The sequence below is a fragment of the Nannospalax galili genome, unplaced genomic scaffold (assembly GCF_000622305.1).
Source record: "Nannospalax galili isolate Female #2095 unplaced genomic scaffold, S.galili_v1.0 scaffold336, whole genome shotgun sequence".
NCBI lineage: Eukaryota > Metazoa > Chordata > Mammalia > Rodentia > Spalacidae > Nannospalax > Nannospalax galili.
This window is the reverse complement of record NW_008343385.1, coordinates 8,655,181-8,673,775: the sequence shown is the minus strand read 5'-3', so window position 1 is coordinate 8,673,775 and position 18,595 is coordinate 8,655,181. Positions and strand designations below refer to the sequence as shown.

The 18,595-nt window shown below is 36.9% G+C and overlaps 1 protein-coding gene across 7 annotated transcripts in view; it reads right to left on the bottom strand.

Moving 5' to 3' along the window:
* Ddhd1 (DDHD domain containing 1) overlaps positions 1-18,595 on the bottom strand; it is a 93,373-nt gene that overhangs the window by 44,204 nt on the left and 30,574 nt on the right. For 2 of the 7 annotated variants that reach the window (XM_008839553.3, XM_008839554.3), the window contains exons 2-6: positions 16,551-16,724; positions 15,849-15,869; positions 5,865-5,966; positions 3,662-3,790; positions 1,545-1,692 (exon numbers count right to left, since the gene is read on the bottom strand). In XM_008839553.3, coding sequence (XP_008837775.1) covers positions 1,545-1,692; positions 3,662-3,790; positions 5,865-5,966; positions 15,849-15,869; positions 16,551-16,724 — 574 coding nt within the window. The remainder of the gene's footprint in view (positions 1-1,544; positions 1,693-3,661; positions 3,791-5,864; positions 5,967-15,848; positions 15,870-16,550; positions 16,725-18,595) is intronic. The other 5 variants (XM_008839556.3, XM_008839559.3, XM_008839557.3 and 2 more) reach the window with 3 other exon arrangements.

The following is an 18,595-nucleotide window of genomic DNA, read 5'->3' as shown; positions in this document are numbered from 1 at the left end:
AGGGACAAAATATTCTAAAATGAAATGGAGATCTTTTTTAAAGGTTAAAAACTCATTCAATTTTATGTCTTACAGGGCTTATACAGGAGTTCAATATTGGCTGTATTAATTTATCTGTGAACCTAGAAACTTGCAGCCTCTTGTGAAAGAGATATACTCTTGCTCTGGAAATTGTTATTGAATATGTTAATGCTGTAATGAAATGCTTCTAATCATGTGGTTATTAAATAATTAAAAAAAAAAGTGAAGCAAAGTCAACACAAGCAGATGTAGCTACTGATGACACATCTCAGCATCATACACCACTTGCTTTATCAATAAAATTAAATTTTAGTCGAAGTCTCAGAATCTGAAAAACTGCACTTTCAAGAGCAACTGGTTTTTTCTCATCCTCTGATAAATCTGTACCCGACCAGATTTTTTTTTTATAGTGGCTACTAGTAGAGAGCCAAATTTATGGCAGAACCTTTAACATTCCCTTTTAATACAGTTCTTAACAATTTTTGAAACATACCAGCCCCCATATCCCAATAACTTTTTAAAGAGGTTTTAGAATACAGCTGAGTATATACACCAATGAATGAGGGAATAGCCTGTCTGGTGCATTAGTTAAGCACTGCAGATTTCTGTGCACCTCTAGAGTTGTTTCTTCTGTAGCACTTAATGGGCAGATTAAACTGCAAACTGTCAGTTTAAGTAATCTTTGTTTTGTTTTGTCTTTTTGAGACAGGGTCTCCTTGTAGTCCCTTGTTAGCTGCCATGTGGGTGCTGAGAACCAAACCTGGGTCCTCTGTAAGAGCATCCAGTGCTCTTAACTGCTGAGCCATCTGTCCAACCTGATTTATGATTTTCTGAATGTCAGTTTAGTGGTCTCTCTACTTTTAATGAACACCTCCTCAGCTAACTGGTTATTCCTGGCTTTTCAGTGCAATTGTGCTCTATTCATGTAAAAATACCAAGTTTTCAGCATAACCATTTCCTAAATTAAAAAAAATATATTTTTATTTTTATGTGTATGAGTGTATTGCCTTCATGTATGTGAGTGCAATGCCATATGGGAGGTCAGAAGGTGATGGATTCCCCTGGAACTGGAGTTATGTATGCCATGTGGGTGCTGGGAATCAAATCCGGGTCTTCTGTAAGAGCAGTCAGTGCTCTTAACTGCTGAGCCATCTCTCCAGCCCCTAAAAAGGCTTTTTTATTGTTCCTTCTCCTCATGCAATGGAAGAAGTCAAACATTATCTCTAGATAGAACCACTTTGTTTTTGGTCTTTTTGAGACAGGGTCTCCCTATAGCCCTAGCTGGCCTGGAACTTGCTGTGTAGACCAGACTGGCCTTGAACTCAGAAATCTGCCTGCCTTTGCCTCCCAAGTGCTGGGATTAAAGGTGTGCGCTACCATGCCTGGCTGATATAACTACTCTCAAAATTTGGTCCAGAACTTCACTGACAGGACAGTTACCACTGGAGAAACATGAAATGTATAAGCTCTGCTGATCTGACTCATGCTCCAGATCAGGTGCAGAACATATTCAAAGTACTCACATGGCTGTATTTTTGATAATTCTTCCTTGGTCCATCTTCTGTCCAATGCCATGTACAACAAACACAATATGAGAAGTCTGTGATGGCTTGTCTTCTAGCGTGGCTTCTTCTACATAGCCTCTGTGAAGTCTGGTCCCACTACTTGAGGCTGTAGAAAATTATGATCCTAAGTTTACTGCTTGGGAAATAATGTTTGTACAATATGCTTAAAGAAGAATAGTAATAATAAGAATGAAAGAAAGGGGTATAAAGGGGTATAAAGAAGAGGAAAGAATATTTGTAAAGTATATATTGATTGACTGGCATAAGATAAACTAGACATGGCACAAAATCTGAAACCATTAGGAAAAAGAAAGGATAATCAATTGTGGTGGCACACACCTTTAATCCCAGCACTTGGGAGGCAGAGGCCAGGGGATCTCTGTGAGTTCAAGGCGAGCCTGGTCTACATAGCAAGTTCCAGGCCAGCTGGGACTACAGTGAGACCCTGTCTCAAAAAAAAGTAAAATAAAAAAGTTAAAAACTTCTATATTAAAAAATACCAGTAAGAAAAGGTAAAAGATGACAGGCAAACTGGAAAAAAACAAGCTAAACCTGACATACAATGTCAATTATATATGTATACAAAGGGAACTTACTAATTAAAAAGTAAAAAACAAAACAAAAAACATTTAACATGATAAAAATGTAAAACAGTAATGCACAAAATGAATATAACCAATTCTAGGCATGTAAAATGATCTCCATTTATATCAAAGAAATTAAAATGGCATATTAATATTTTATCAGATTTAAAATGATTTTTAAAATTTGTTGCGTGCTTCCTCCCTAAAAACTACTTTTTCCCACTCTCTTATTAAAAAGATTAGCTTTTTGTGCACATGCATGTACCTCATGTGTGTGTGTGTGTATGTGTGTGGGTATGTGCACACTAGGCGTCATGTACAGGGGTCAGAGGACAACTTTAGTGTCAGTCCTTACCTTCCACCTTGCTGGAGGCAAGGTCTCCTATGCACCACTGCACATGCCAGGTAACTTGCTCACCAGCTTGCAGGGCTTCTCCTAGCTTCACCTCCCACATCCCTGTAGTAGTGTCAGGATTAGAGATGCATGCTATGCATCCAGCTTTTACATAGGTTCTGAGGATTTGAACTCAGGTCCTCATGTTTGCACTACAGCAAGAACTTTTATCCACTGAGCCATCTTCCCAACCTCTCTATTTTCTTTTAGTAAAGCTAGTTTACTTGGTGTGCTGGATAGCTTTAGTGTCAACTTGACACACGTGGGTTGAGGGAGCCTCAACTGGGGAATTGCCTCCATTGCACTGGCCTGTGGCTATGTCTGTGGGGCATCTTCTAGATTACTGAGTGATGTGGGAGGGCCCAGCCCATTGTGGATGGTGCGACCCCTGGGCAGGTGGGCCTGTGTTGTATAAGAAAGGAGGCTGAGCAGGGGCCAGGGAAGCAAGCCAGTAAACAGCGTTCTTCCATGGCCTGTGCTCCAGTTCCTGCCTCCAAGTTCCTGCCCAGAGTTCCTCCCTTGGGCTCCCTGATGAACTGTGACATGGGAGATGTAAGCTGAATAAAGCCTTTCCTCCCCAAGTTAGTATTAGTCAGGGTATTTTGTTACAGCAACGGAGAAACAAACTAGAACACTTGGTCTTAGCCAAAAGGCCAAGAAACAATTCTTTCAGTAAAATTTTAAGAAGAGTTGTCTTTTAGACTTTCTTTTTCTCTTGCTCTACTGGAACTGTAACCCATACCAACCTGGCTTCTGCCCTAACATTTCAAATCACAGATGAACCTTAATGTCACTGAAAATAATAGAAAAATTTCAAGCTTCCTCTTCCTGTACAATATATATCAACTGACATGTTCTACTTTCACTGCCTCAGGTTTAACTGCTTTCATACATACAAAAGGTATTTATTAATAAACATGTAATTATTTACTGATGAAGCATATGTATCAACTCTCAACTGCCTTAATAAAATTTCATTTAACAGGGTTCCCAACACTAAATTTAGTAACTTCTTAAAGTACATTAAAAATGGAGTATAAATTATCTATTTTGGATTCCCAACATTTTGACAAACCACATGAGTATTTAACAACTACCTTTAGAAAATCCCAGCTTCTGGGTAACGGTTCTTGCAATTTTAGATGTTGTTGCATCACTGTAAAGATACACTTCATCCACGCTGTGCCAATCCACATGGTTTCGACTCAGTTTGAAACTATGAATAGCTGTTGTAAAAAATAAAAATTTAAAGTTTTTCCAGAGAGACTGTAAAAAGTTCTAACATTAAGATTTCTGAATCACTATTGTCTAACTCAGATACCATGTACTGGAGTGTAGTAGAGAAAAACTATTAAAATCATTTACGTCACACGAGTAATGGACAGCTTTATAAATGATGGGCAATGCTACATGGAATAGTAACTTGTTAAAACAACAGAGTAACCTGTGTTAGACATGTAATTTTAACCTCTAATATGTAGTTAATATAGCTTTGGATTTGCTAAAGAGTTGTATTCCCAGTATTCCCAGGTGGTGACTCATCTTCCGTTAGTCTAAGGGATATAAACGTATTTAAAAGTTTTCAATAGCTTTGACATAGAAACTTAAGTTTCATTCCTTCCGTTGTTTTTACTAAAATACCAGAAGATAATGTGGAAATTCTACTCAGTGCAAAACAAAAGGAAGAAAATAATATATTAGCATATAAGACATTTTGGGAATGGATATTAAAGTCATCATTGACATTGCTTATCATAGCAGAATATGAAGTTGAAAGTTTAAGGAAGAATTAATGTTTTATCATAGTGTTCATGCCAATGTGGTTATTGCATTTCTGTAACTGAGGTTATGCTGGTACATGGGGTCTTAAAAAATTCAAAAGGAAGGTGGGCACGGTGGCGGTGGTGCATTGCCTTTAATCCCAGAACTCGGGAGGGAGAGGCAGGAGGATCTCTGTGAGTTCAAGGCCAGCCTGATCTACATAGTGAGTTCCAGGCCAGCTGGGGCTACAGGGAGACCCTGTCTCAAAAAAAAAAAAAAAAAATCAAAAGTAAATTTGATTCATAAGCTGCGTGAGGCAGGCACTGTGACTTGGTCAGTTCTGTGTCTTCAGCACTAAATGCAATGTTCTGAGTACAGGATACCTACAATGAATTTGTGAAAGCAATGAATTGAAAATTGACCCAATATGTCTATGAATTCAGATTTTGATATTTAATATTTTATTTATTATTTTTATTTTATGTGTATGAGTATATTGCCTGAATGTATGTGCAATGCCTCGGAGGTCAGAAGAGGGCTTTGGATTCTCCTGGAATTGGAGTTAAGGACGGTTTGTAGCTGCCATGTGGGTGCTGGGAATTGAACCTGGGTCCTCTGTAAGAGCAGTCAGTGCTCTTAACCACTGAGCCATCTCTCCAGCCCCCAGATTTTGATATTTCTTATAATTTGAAATTCTTAAACTTTTCCTCTGTATCTTTGGAATGTAAGAAAATTTTATATTTTAATCTTCTAAACACTGGTATTTCCCATCACTGTGCCTGATTTATCTTTTTTAAAATCCTGTTATGGCAAAATTTATATCCCCATTTTATTAATAAAAATTTGAGCTTCAAAGAAATTAACTGACTTTCCCCAAAGCCAGTAAGTGGCAGAGTGCATCTTCTATTTAAAGATGAGTTGAAAATAACCTCAAGCTGAAGATACAGCTCTGAATAAAAGAACAAAGCCCTGATGGAGATCATAAGGCATGCTAAGCCATGCGCTCCCTACTCAAATACTGGTATACAATAAGAAGATATGCCTCTGACATTACAAATAACAATAAAAAATTTTTAATGAAAAAACAATCTATATTTTGCTTACCTGCCAGGACATATTACTAAGAACACAAGACTAAGATTCTGTTACTACAACACACATTAATATCTTCAGTTCCAAAGAAGACAATGTACAAGGTTTGTTTAATGACTATTTATACACTGTATTTTTGTTAAAATAGTTCTGAGTCACAAACATTTAGATTTCAACTATACAATCAAAATATTTAGAGAAAAGCATAAATATAGCAAAGTTTTTTCCTCCTTAAATCATCTATGTCTTAAAGTAAAACAGCTTAATATTGGCAAACAATAATGGAATACACTCCATTTACAAGTGTTTATACATATAATAATGTAATACTAAGCGAAATGCACAACAGACACATTTTAATAAAAAGCTAGTAATGTCTATGCTTTAAGCACAACTGAACTAAAGCTGGGCATTAACTACAGAGAAATAGAACTACAGTTACTGTACCTTGGGAACGCTTTCGTTTAAGACCTGCCGCATCTGTACTCTCCTTATATCCTCTCCATTTGAACAGAGAAGGGAGGGAGAAGGGAGGGAGGTGGTAGACAACTAAGAAAGCAAAAACACTGAGCTTCAAAGTAAATTGAAATGAGTTTTTCCATTTTGCCTTTTCCTTTTAGTATTAACTTAAAGTTGTATTTGACAAACATTATTCTAAATACTTTATTTATGTAATTCTAGTTTTAAAATCAGTAAAGCAAAACATTAGTTTAATGTCTGTCAAATACATGCTTTACATTTATTGAAAGAAACAAAGGCGAATGATATTTAAATTTAGCAGTTGTAGACAATTATGGGACTATCACTTAGTAGCTTCACATAGCTAGGAAAAATGCATGGCATTTGGAATGCTAAGATTTATTTTACAATACTAAGGTTATTTATGTTCACCAAATTTGTGATGACGTACCCAACAGGTAATACACAATTTGAGAATCAGAAAATAACATTTAAAAGCTTAATTCAGCTTGCCTGAGATAACACAGTATATGTTCCATCGAATGCTTTCCATTACTGAAGTAGGACTGCTTGAAACTGCCCTCAGAAGCAAGGCATTATTCAACTCTGCTCAAGTTGTTAAAAAGACATTTTTCTTCTTTTTTGGTCTTTTTGAGACAGGTCCAGCTGGCCTGGAACTCGCTATGCAGACCAGGCTGGCCTTGAACTCACATAGAACCGCCTGCCTCTGCCTCCCAAGTGCTGGGATTAAAGGCATGCACCACCACTTCTGGCCAAGACCTTTTTCTTTTAAGACAGGGTCTCGCTATGTAGCCCTGGTTGGCTTGGAACTCACTATGTAGACCAGGCTGGCCTCAAACTCACAGCAATCAGTCTGCCTCTGCCTCCTGAGTGCTGGGACTAAGGGTGTGTACCACCATGCCTGGCTAAAAAGGACTTTTACAAATGAAAAATTTAAAAGAAAAATCAAATTGGAAGCTCTGCTTTTAACTATCCCTTTGAGAAAGATTGATAACATAATGAAAAGAATATCAAAAGACATACGCTGTGCTATCTTGTAGGCATAAAACAGACAACAAAGAAAAGCCAGGCTTAGACTTGGTATTTGGCAAATCAGTAGATTAACCTTAAAGTCAATATGTTTCTTGTCAAATTTTGTTAGTTATATTATCATATATTTAGGTAATTATTGATATCCACTTGAAACTGAATCATATAAACCAGTTTACTACTTTAGTTAACAAATTACTAAATTTTTATGATTTAGTTAAAAATTAGGTTCTAATATATTTAATTTTCACCCTCACTCCCTTCTACATGACTATGACAAAGGTTAAATACTGCTCAAATATGAAAATATTTATGTTGTATACACAACTGAAGTATATGCAAAGATTTGTGCAATAAAGCCATTTATTAAATCTTTACAAGGCATTAACAAGTATACCTACACCTACACGTACTTAGATGGATGTAAGAACTACAAACTACTGCTAAAAGCTGGGTTAGAGCAGGACTAAAAGCTTTCTAGGCCACAGAGGTAGAAAACGACAGGTGAAGCAGCTCTCTCCCCATAGCATTTCTTCCTTCATGTGCCTTCTGGTCAGTTATTTGGGAGCAAAGGTATACACTCAGACCAGGAAACAGCCTAAACCAAAAGTTCACTAGGAAAATGTCACTAACATATCAAAAGGCATCAGATGGACATAAACTTAATAATTTACTAAACAAGGAAAAAAAACCCTAGATTTTGTGCATCTAGCAGTAAAACTATTTTGGGACAAATTCTGTATTTACAAAAGAGAACTAATGGGAATCATTTGACATTATAAAATTACGTGAATATTTTCAGAAAGCTGGTCAAGATACAAAAATGAATCATTGACTTTCTAAACAACAGAATAACTTAATAAACAAACCCCAATAATCACAGAAAAAGAGAACAGCTTTTTACCCTCAAACAGAAAACTGCACTATTTAAAACATTTTTGCAAAATTAAATAGACATGCTTCTTTACTTTTCAAATTTATTTTCTCTCTCTCTCTCTCCCTCTCTCTTCTTTCTTTCTTTCTTTCTTTCTTTCTTTCTTTCTTTCTTTCGTCTTTTTCTGTAGCCCCAGCTGGCCTGGAACTTGCTGTGTAGACCAGACTGGCTTCCCAAACTCACAGAGAACCACCTGCCTCCCAAGTGCTGGGATTAAAGGCGTGTGCCACCATCCCCAGCTCAAATTTATTTTCACTTGAAATTTCTTTGCTAGAGAGCATAACTCTTTTCACCCAGTTCATAGAAGTATAGGTATTATCACCTTATAGCAGAAGAAAACAAGCATTTACTATCACTTCAAACATGGATCACTGTTAAAAGGAAATTCAAGTGCTAGAAAGTACCATTTCCTTTGTGTTTTGTTAAAAACAGAGTGAGTAGTTCCTATGTATGACTGGCAGGAGTATGTATAAACTCATAACAAAACTGAAACTACTAGTTTATCAACTGAGAACAATTAAAATGTTCTTTTTAAATATTAAAGTCTTATACAGTAATGAAAAAGATTTAAAACACTAAAATATTTACAATAATTTCCTTACCAATTAATCTCTTAAAGAAATTTTCACCATCATGTAATTCTGAATGCAACAAGTTTTACCTAAAAATTTAGCTGACAGCATAATAATTCCTAGAGCAGAAAAACAACAACTTTTCCCTTTATGAAAGCTGGCAACCTGGGTAATTATTACTGATTTATTCTTTTTTGAGACAGGGCCTTGCCTAGGCTGCCTCAAATGATCTCCCCTTCTTCAGACATCTTTCCAAGTGCTGAGAATACAGGAATGTACTATGATGCCTGGCACTGACCTGGAAATTTTGAGGTCTCTGAGAAAACAGTCTTGTATATCTCAGACATGCTAACTACAATAATAAAACCCCCATCTTGGACCGCAGGTAAATTAAGTCGAACAATTTATAAAAATTAAATCACAGCCTCAAACTAGAAGTTGGGAACCCTCAGTTACCAAAGGAAGAAGGCCTTGCCTCCATCTTTTAAACTTTTTAAATGCTCTTCTCTTTTTCAAAAAATTTATTTTTATGTGTATGAGTGCCTGCATGTATGTAAATGCACCCATGTCATGTGATGCCCACGGAGGTCAGAAGAGGGCACTGGATTCTCTGAACTGGAGTTATGGATGGTTGTTAGATGCCATGTAGGTGCTGGGAATTGAACCCAGGTCCTTAAAGAGCAGTCAGTGCTCTTAATCACTGAACCATCTCTCCAGTCCTGAGATGCTCTTTTCATAGTATGGAATATTCTCATTCACAAGTGATAGGAATATATACTTTCCCCATCAAATTGCTAAATGTCGTAAATCCTTAGAGTCAATAATATATGTGCCATCACAATACCTCAAATAAGCTTGATGGCAAAAACCCCAATACTTTTTTTTTTTAGTCTATGACTTTAGTGTGACTATTTTTTGGTGGTGCTAGGGATAAAATCCAGGATCTTCCCCATGCTAGGCAAGTGCTTAGTGTAACTTGAATGCAAACTGTAGGTAGGTGCTGCTCTTCCCAAACCTATGACTGACCCGACTTTTTATCAGTGTTAGCTGATGTGCATTTATCACGGTTACTGTTGGTGTGAACTCAGGTCACTATTTTTCTTTGTGTCCCATCTGTTTTTTCTTTCTCTGTTCCTACTTTCCTGGTTTGTTTTATATTAGCTAGAATTTTAGTATTTCATTTTAACTTCTCTACTGTCATTAAAAAACAAACCAAAGGTCAGGTATGGTGGCTCATGCCTTTAATCCCAGCACAAAACAAAACAAAACAAAACAAAAACAAACCCCACAACAAAAAACCAAACCAACACCCCCTTTCATTTTGGAATAATTGTGGACTTTACAGAAAGGTAGCAAAAATAGTACAGGGAGTTACTATATACCTGTCACTCAACTTCCCATTATTTTAGCATGTTGTATAATTATAGGATGATCATCACATTAAGAATTAACATTGGGTATAATGCTATCAGCTGATGCACAGACTTCACTCAGAGTTCACCACTTTTCTACTAACGTCTTCTGTTCTAGGATCCAGTCCAGGATACCATATTACATTCTGTTGTCACATTGCCTTAGTCTCCTCCTACCTATGACAAATTTTTCAATGTTTTCTTCATTATCTTGATTTATTTATTTTTTTCTGAGACAAGTTCTTAGTATGTAGACCCGGAACTCACAGAGATCCACCTACCTCTGCCTCCGGAATGGTGGAGCTAAAGGTATGCACCACCAAATACAGTGGTGCATGTCTGGCGATCTTTTAAAAAGCAAGTCTGAACAAAATGGGCAAGTGTTTTTTGTTACTTTGTAGAACAAGTCTTAATGAGTTTGTCCTATGTTTTTTTCTGTGAGGTTGTACATTTTCTGCCAAGAGTTAAGCACAATAGTGCTTTTATTTATTTTTTGGACTTTTTTTTTAGGGATAGTCTTAGGTTTAAGGCTAGTGTTTGAGTTAGGTATAGGGCTAGGGTTAGTGTTAGGGTTAGGGTTAGGTCTATAGTTACAGTTAGGGTTAGTTTTCAGTTGAGGGCTGGGATTAGGGTTAGGGTTAGGTTTGGATCAGGATTTATATTTAGAATTAAGATTAGAGTTAGGGTTAGAATTAGTATTACAGCTAGTGTCAGGTTTACATTAGTGTTTAGGATTAGGTTTAGAGTTAGGGTTAGTTTTAGGCGAAGGTTAGGGCTCGGGTTAGGATTAGGGTTAAGGTCAGGGCTAGAGTTAGGGTTAGGTTTAGTGCTAGGATACGGTCAGTGTTAGGGTTAGGTTTAGGGTTACCTGTAGAGTTAGGATTAGCATTAGTGTTAGAGCCAGGATTATGGTTAGGGTTAGGATTAGGACTTGGGTTAAAGCTAGGGTTGGGGTTAGGTTTATGGATAGGGCTAGGGTTAGGGTTAGTGTTAGAGTTAGGTCTAGGGTTAGTTTTAGGGTTATGATTAGGGTTAGGATTAGGGCTATGGTTGTGTTTAGGGTTAGGGAGAGGTAAAGTGTTCAGATTATTATCAGGGGTAGATTTAGAATTGGTTCAGGTTTAGGTTTAAGAATAGAGTTGGGGCTAGACTTAAGGTTGCATCTAGGGGCAGGTTTAGGGTTAGGATTAGGTTTAGGGTTAGTTTAGGGCTAGGGCTAAGGTTAGGGATATTATTAGGGTCAAGGTTAGAGGTAGGGTTAGGCATAGGGGTGCTTGTAGCATTAGGCTCAGGTTTAGGGTTAGAATTAATGTAGTCCCTGGGTTATGTTTAGGGTTAGGCTAAAGGTAAGGGTTATGGTTAAGGCTAGGATAGGTTTAGGGCTACAGTTATGTTTAGGGTTAGGTTAAGGGTTAGGATTATTGTTAGTTTACAGATAGGATTAGGCTTTGGTTTATGGCTAGGTCTAGGTTTAGGATTAGAATTAGGTCAAAGGTTAATATTAGAGCTAGGGTTAGAAATATAGTTTTAAGGTTATGATTATGGTTAGTATTAGGGCTAAGTTTAGGGCTAAGTTTTAGGTTAGTGTTAAGTGTTAGGTTTAGGTTTAGCATTAGGTCTAGGTTAGTGTTAGATTATGATTAGGGTTAGGGTTAGAGCCAGGGTTAAGATTTCATTTAAGGCTAGGGTTAGGGTTGGGGTATTGCTAATTGTAACCTGAACCCTAATTCTAACCATAAAACTAATCCTAACCCCAATTCTAACCATAATTGTAAACTCCAATCTTACCCTAACTCTAAACATAACCTTAGCCTAGAATGTACCCTAGCCATAATTGTAACCCTAATGCTAACCCTAACCCGAACCCTAACTCTAAACATAACCCTAGGACTACCCTAAACCTAACTCTAAATCTGAGCCTAATGCTACATGTAACCCTACCCTAACCCTATCTCTAACCATAATCCTAAACTTAACCCTAATATTAGCCACAGCCCAACCAAATCATAACTTTAAAGCTAGCCCTAAACCGAAGACTAACACCACATGTAACAGTACCCCAACCCTAACCTTAACCCTAAACCTAAGACTAACACTACATGTAACAGAACCCCAACCCTAACCTTAACCCTAACCCTAGCCTTAAATTTTTTGGACGTTTGAGACAGGGTCTCCTTGCAGCCCCAGCTGGCCTTGAATTCACAGCCTCCAGAGTGCTGGGATTAAAGGCAGGTGCCACCACGCCTGGCTTAGTTGAGCTTTTAAAAACTATGATATGTGTTTGGATAAACTGTAAATGATTAAACAACATTCTAGCGCTAGTTTTAAGTGTTTGTATAATTACTTAAAGACACAATTTTATTTATATGACTCATCTCAAGTGAATGGACAGACTCTGATCTGTCAAGCTGTTAGATAAAATTTTTCCTAGCCTCTGAGTGGGGTGGGAAAGCATTTTCATTTTAGCTCTCAGGGAACTATATTTAAACTATCTTAATCACATAAAAAGATGACCTTTTATGTGGGTTATCTTTATTTGGATGTTAGAAAAAGTTATACCGAACTTCAATCTCTTTAATTCAGTACTCATGTTGAGATTAAGAATGAACCATCAAAAGGGGGAAACACCTTAAATCTAATACATCTGTGGCAACAGCTATACTAAACAAGACATGGCTAGAAAAAATGAGCAGCATCATTTTATTTTAATGTCCCTGAAAGCAAGAAATGTTTAGTTTCTTTGGAGTTCCCTAAAAATACAGATTACAGTATTTTTAAGTGTATTTATTAAATGAGATTTTACAGCAAGTTCTGTTACTAACTACTGCACTGTAACCCCTGCCTCTCTTTATTCCAAACATCTTTCCAGAATGTTTAACATTTATTCTCTATCATGCCATCTTGCATTTACCATGTATCCTGCAACCATTCTGTTGGCTTTTGCATCACTAAGGTATGCTGAAAGCTCCTCTTTCACAAAAGTACCCAGTACAGTTTTCAGGCTTTATCATCTACACATGAAAATATCAGGTTGAAAATGGTATTTTCCACCTCACAAAATAGAAAATTCCAGAAGCTTAGAAAAAAAATCAGAAGAATGTATCTTTTTTTTTTGGTTAAGAAAATTATTAAATATATATATAGAGAGAGTTTGTTTTGAAACAGGGTCTCCCTATGTAGCCCCAGCTGGCCTCTATCTCATATTGACCTGCCTGCCTCCGCCTCCCACATGCTGGGATTAAAGGCATGTACCACCATGCCCAAAAGGTAAAAAAAAAAAAAAAAAGTGTATGATATTTGACTGTATATATGTAAGTACTCCACATGTGTGCAATGCCTGGGGAGGCCAGAAGAGGGCATCTGATCCCCTGGAACTGGAATTTTGGATGGTTAGCCACCATGTGGGTGCTGAGAACCCATGTGGGTCCTCTCAAAAAGCAGCCAGTCCTCTTAATCACTGAGCCATCTCTCCAGCCCTGGTAAATAAATTAAGTTTGAGATCTTTTCCTCTAAATGGTGGCTTTTGGAATGGTAAATGTTGTTTCTTTAAGACCAGCTATAATTTTCAAATGTACTAGCGGATTCCCAAGTTGTTCAAAGTTAAATGTCCTATCTTAACAAATGAATATATATTTAACATAATACCAAGTAACAAAAGGACTGAAACTTTTATTATGTTGAACTAAATTTGTAGTATTTGTAATATTTGTTACTAACAAAGCATGACAGGAGCTGGAGGATGCTCCATGGTTAAGGCACTAGCTGTGCTTCCAGGGGACTTGGTTTGGTTCCCAGCACCCACATGGTATCTAACAACTGTCCTTAACTCCAGTTCTAGGGGATCCAACACCCCTTTTCTGACCTCCACGGGCACTGCATGACATGGGTACATCTACATACATGCAGGCAAAACACTCATACACATATTTTTTTTTTTTTTTTTTTTTTTTTTTTTTTTTTTTTTTGTCTTTTTGAGACAGGTCTCTCTCTAGTCCCAGCTGGTCTGGTACTTGCTATGTAGACCAGGCTGCCCTCAATCTCACGGAGATCCGCCTACCTCTGCCTCTTGAGTGCTGGGACTAAAGGCGTGCACTTTGTAGGTAGGCCCAGTCTGCTTTACATAGTGAATTTCAGGCCACAGGGAGACCCTGTCTCCAAAATAAAAGGGGGGGAGGGTGACTGTGAAAGTGTTTCAACAGTAATAAGCATACTGTTATTACTAATTAGACTATTGACACTCTCTGTGAATCCTTAAAGATAACATACATTGTCATACTAGATGGGATTTACAAGATTCACACACATACACTGAAAAACCTACTCACACAAATAAACCATGTTCTTATAGCGAACATATTTAAATTTGGGCACTTTGAGGAAAACTGAGGTTTCTGGTACATTCCATATTTAGGAAGAGCAGAAGTAGAAAGTTCACATGGAAGTTTAATTTTATTGCAAACAGGATTTTAAATAGGTGAGTTGTAGAGATGACACTATGAAGTGATTAACTTCATAGGATGAATCAGCATATGGAAGAAAACAACAGTGTGAGAAAGGGGAACAACACTTTTCTTTTACATTCTCATCTTTTTTTCCTCCATGCTCTTGGACTTTTTCAGGCACTAGAAGTAAGGAATTTGGGTGGCTCAACTGAGCTTGTTAATGTGAACTGCCATTCTCTGAGGTAGAAGACTTAAGGAGAATATATGAAGAAAAAGCAATTCCACACTCTGGTTTCTTTAATAATAATGAAATTGTTTCATGATAAAAGATCTATCATTCAGGGCTGGAGAAATGGCTCAGGGGACAAGAGCACTCACTGCTCTTTCAGAAGACCCAGGTTCAATTCCCAGCACCCACATGGCAGCTAACAACCATTCATAACTCCAGTTCCAGGGAAATCTGTTGCCCTCTTCTGACCTCTTTGGGCATTGCATGACACAGGTGCACCTACCTACATGCAGGCAGTACACTCATACACATAAAATAAAAACCAATTTAAAATATTTTTTAAAAAAGATCTATTATTCAAATATTGTGAAGCAGGACTGAGATTATTCTAGTAGTGGGATGAAAGAGTTTAGTCTGTTAAATTTCAAATCACAGTTACAATTTTCTATTTTTGCTGTAACAAGAACAGAGTATTATTTCTCTTAAGTATTATCTGTAGACATCTGTAGCTACAGCTTTTATACTAAACTGCTTGGTCTAAGTTTGTAGGTAAAACACTCAGCTTGAATTTGACAGTGAAATAAGAATATACTTGAATCTATAGATTCGGAAATTAAGATAATGTATTTAAAACTCCTAGAGTCTGATCTCTGCAAATAATAGGAAATTATCAAATAAATGATAGATTGAACTTCCAATTTAGAAATCATAAGTTTCCTCAGTTCTTCAGGCTTTATCCCAAGTAGATACAAAAGATAAGGTAGCTATCCTCGCTTGTGACCAATACAGGAATCCATCCATCCATTTAGAGATGACAGACAAGGAGAGTAGAAGCAGACACTGGGTGTGGCAGGCACACCTTTAATCCCAGCTCTCAGGAGGCAGAGGCAGGTAGATCTCTGCAAGTTCCAGGATAGCCTGGTCTACATAGTCAATTTAGGCCAGTCAGGGCTATTAAGTGAGTCCTTGTCTGAAACAGAATAACAACAACAAAGTGGAAGAAAAAAAAGAGAGACAAAAGCCAGGAAGTTGCAAACAAGAAAAAAATTCCTCAGACAATGTAAAACTTGTGTTGTCATTATTTTAAAAATAATTATTCCCAACTACATTCTTTTTTCAAGCTATGTTCTGGAATTACCTGATCAATACTGAACTTTTCTGCTTTAGAGACAGATTTTTTTTTTTTTTTTTTAATGGGAGGAAGGAAAAAAACGTTACTTGATTTTCATTTTAATTTTAGGGCTTGCCATGAAACCTCCCACTAAAGGCAAGCATAGATGAAGCACTCTCCCCGTATCTACACATTCCAGTCTACCTGTACATTTGTACTCACCAGAATAGTGGATCCCACTGCCTGCAGTAAATGGAACAATAGAGGATTTTTAACTTTACCGCATATTTTGACGCTTACTCAAGATTCAGACACATAATGAAAACATGGAAATCTTTGCTATTATACAACATTAACTATTGAAACATATCTACATGCTGAATAAGGAAATGTAAGAAATAGTTTTGAACTAGAAACTTATATTTAACCTCAGGGAGAAGCTAAAAAGATAAGAAGCTAAAAGATACACAAAAGCAATACTCTTAAAATTCAGGAAAAGAATCAATATTAAAATATCAGCAAAATTGCTCTTTAGATATAAGGGCAACGATTTTTTTTGAAAGTTCTATTTTCTATGACTAATTCAAGGAGCACAACCTAACAATTTATACATTTATGGTAAACTGTGCATGCAAAAAGGAACTTACAAAGTAAAATAATTCCAAAATTTTTAACAGTTTTAAATTTTAGAACAGTAATATCAAGTATTTTTAAAAATCTAATTTTAGAGCTAAGGGGTATAGGTCAGTGGTAGATCCCTTGCCTCGAATGCTTGAGGCCTGGATTCAATCGAAAAAAAAAAAAAAAAAAAAAAAAAAAATTCTAATTCTCCTGAGTTGTTGTTATTAAATATTTACTGCTCTGAACTTTATTAAAGCATTACTTAGTTTACATAAAATTAAATGTACTAACTTGTCATCTTACCATCTTTTCCATCTATGGATTTTGACACCTCAATATCAAAATTTTCTTGCATCTGGTGACCCCTAAAACAACTGAGATGTTCTTGCTCAATTAAATTACTTTCTTCTTCTTCTAAAGGTTGCCAAGTCCCATCAATAAACCACTGTCCACGCATTACTGGTATTTTATCAGCCTCTGAAAAGAGAAATCACAAAATCATACATTTTAGGATATAACCTCTCAAAAGGAGACAAGTAGCTACAGTTTTATATTTTGCTGTTGTTATTCCCCCAAACAGACGTTTTAGGGTTGAAAATTTCAGATTTCAAGCCAGGGTAAAATTTTCTGTTTGTTTCATTCAAGGTCTCATTTTTGTAGCCCTGGCTGGCCTAGAACTCACTAGGTAGATCAGGTTAGCTTCCAACGTTCATCTATTCTCCTGCATCTGCCTTCTGAGTGCTGGCTGATAGGTGTAAGCCTATTACACCTGGCAATAATTTCTTTTTAACAGTATCAAAACTTACTTACATTAGATATTACACATACAGTTGCTCTAACATTAGGAGGGAAGAGATGAGCAGCTATCTCTTTATCTGAGGACCTAAATAACCCATATTTAGAGGTTAAGGGTTTAAGACAAGTTTCATGCAAGGCTTTGTTTATAGGTAAAAAGTCTTAAAACGCATCGATTTCATATATCAGAAGTAGTGGTACGGCAGTATCATGTCGTGCTTTTTAGGCTGTGTTGGAATTTATGTGTTTCCAGTTAGAACACAGGAATACAATTATAATAAATTCCTTATCCATTTTACAAAAAGAATAAGAAAACATTAAATAATGTATCTCCAATTAAACATTGTTCCAAGAATTTTTATCTAAAATAAACCACACTGTTAGTTACCTTGAATCCTAAAAATGTTTTCAAAAAGGAAAAATAGGGCTGCAAAGGTAGCAGAGGGCTTACCTAGCATGCACCAGGCCCTGGGTTGATAAACTGCGTTAGTGTCATGCAAAAAAGAACATACACACAAAATAAAAACTCCAAAATTTGTGACAGTTTTAAATTCTAGAACAGTAATCAAGTATTTTTAAAAATATAATTTTAGGGCTAAGGGGTGTAGTTCAGTTGTAGATCCCAAGCACCACCAAAAAATAAAAATCAAATCAAAACAAAACAGGATGAAAGTAACAAAACTCTAAAAGTAAAAGCAAAATGAAACAAATGAACCTAACCACACAGAGAGCTGGTGATTTAGCCACACAGAATTTCAACTGATCAAAGCACAGTTAATTTTATCTGTACTAGGAAATAGTCCATTGACAAAATCAGAGCAAATATATCTGAAAGTTTCTGCAGCAGCTACACTGTTAGTAATAACATTAATGTCGCTCATTTCAAACTGTAGGCTCTGGCGAATGTATTAATTCTGTTAATGTCATTAGGACCTTAGAACTTTAGCACAAGAGAGATACAAATATAAAAATCAAAGAAAACCCCTGTAATCATAAATTTCCATTACAAATGTCAGTATGAACTACTGACACATTTCTCTTTAAAAATAAAGTTCAAGCTAGAAAAGGCTGACTAACAGACTGTGCTGGATAGCTTTAGTGTCAACTTGGCACACCTGGGTTGAGGGAGCCTCAATTGGGGAATTGCCTTCATTGGACTGGCCTACGGCCATGTCCATGGGGCACCTTCTTGATCGTTGAGTGATATGGGAGGGCCTAGCCCACTGTGGGTGGTGCCACCCTTGGGCAGGTGGGCCTGTGTTACATAAGAAAGCAGGCTGAGCAAGGGCTGGGAGAGCAAGCCAGTAAGCAGAGTTCCTCCATGGCCTGTGCTCTAGCTCCTGCCTCCAGGTTCCTGCCCTGAGTTTCTACCTTGGGCTTCCAGATGAACTGTGACCTGGGATATGTGTGCTAAATAAACCATTTCCTCCCCAGGTTGGTATTGGTCAGAGTGTTTTGTCACAGCAATGGAACAAAATTGAAGACCCAAATATGAGTAAATGCAATTTCAGCCACCTGATATTTGACAAAGGGGCCAAGAATATTCACTGGAG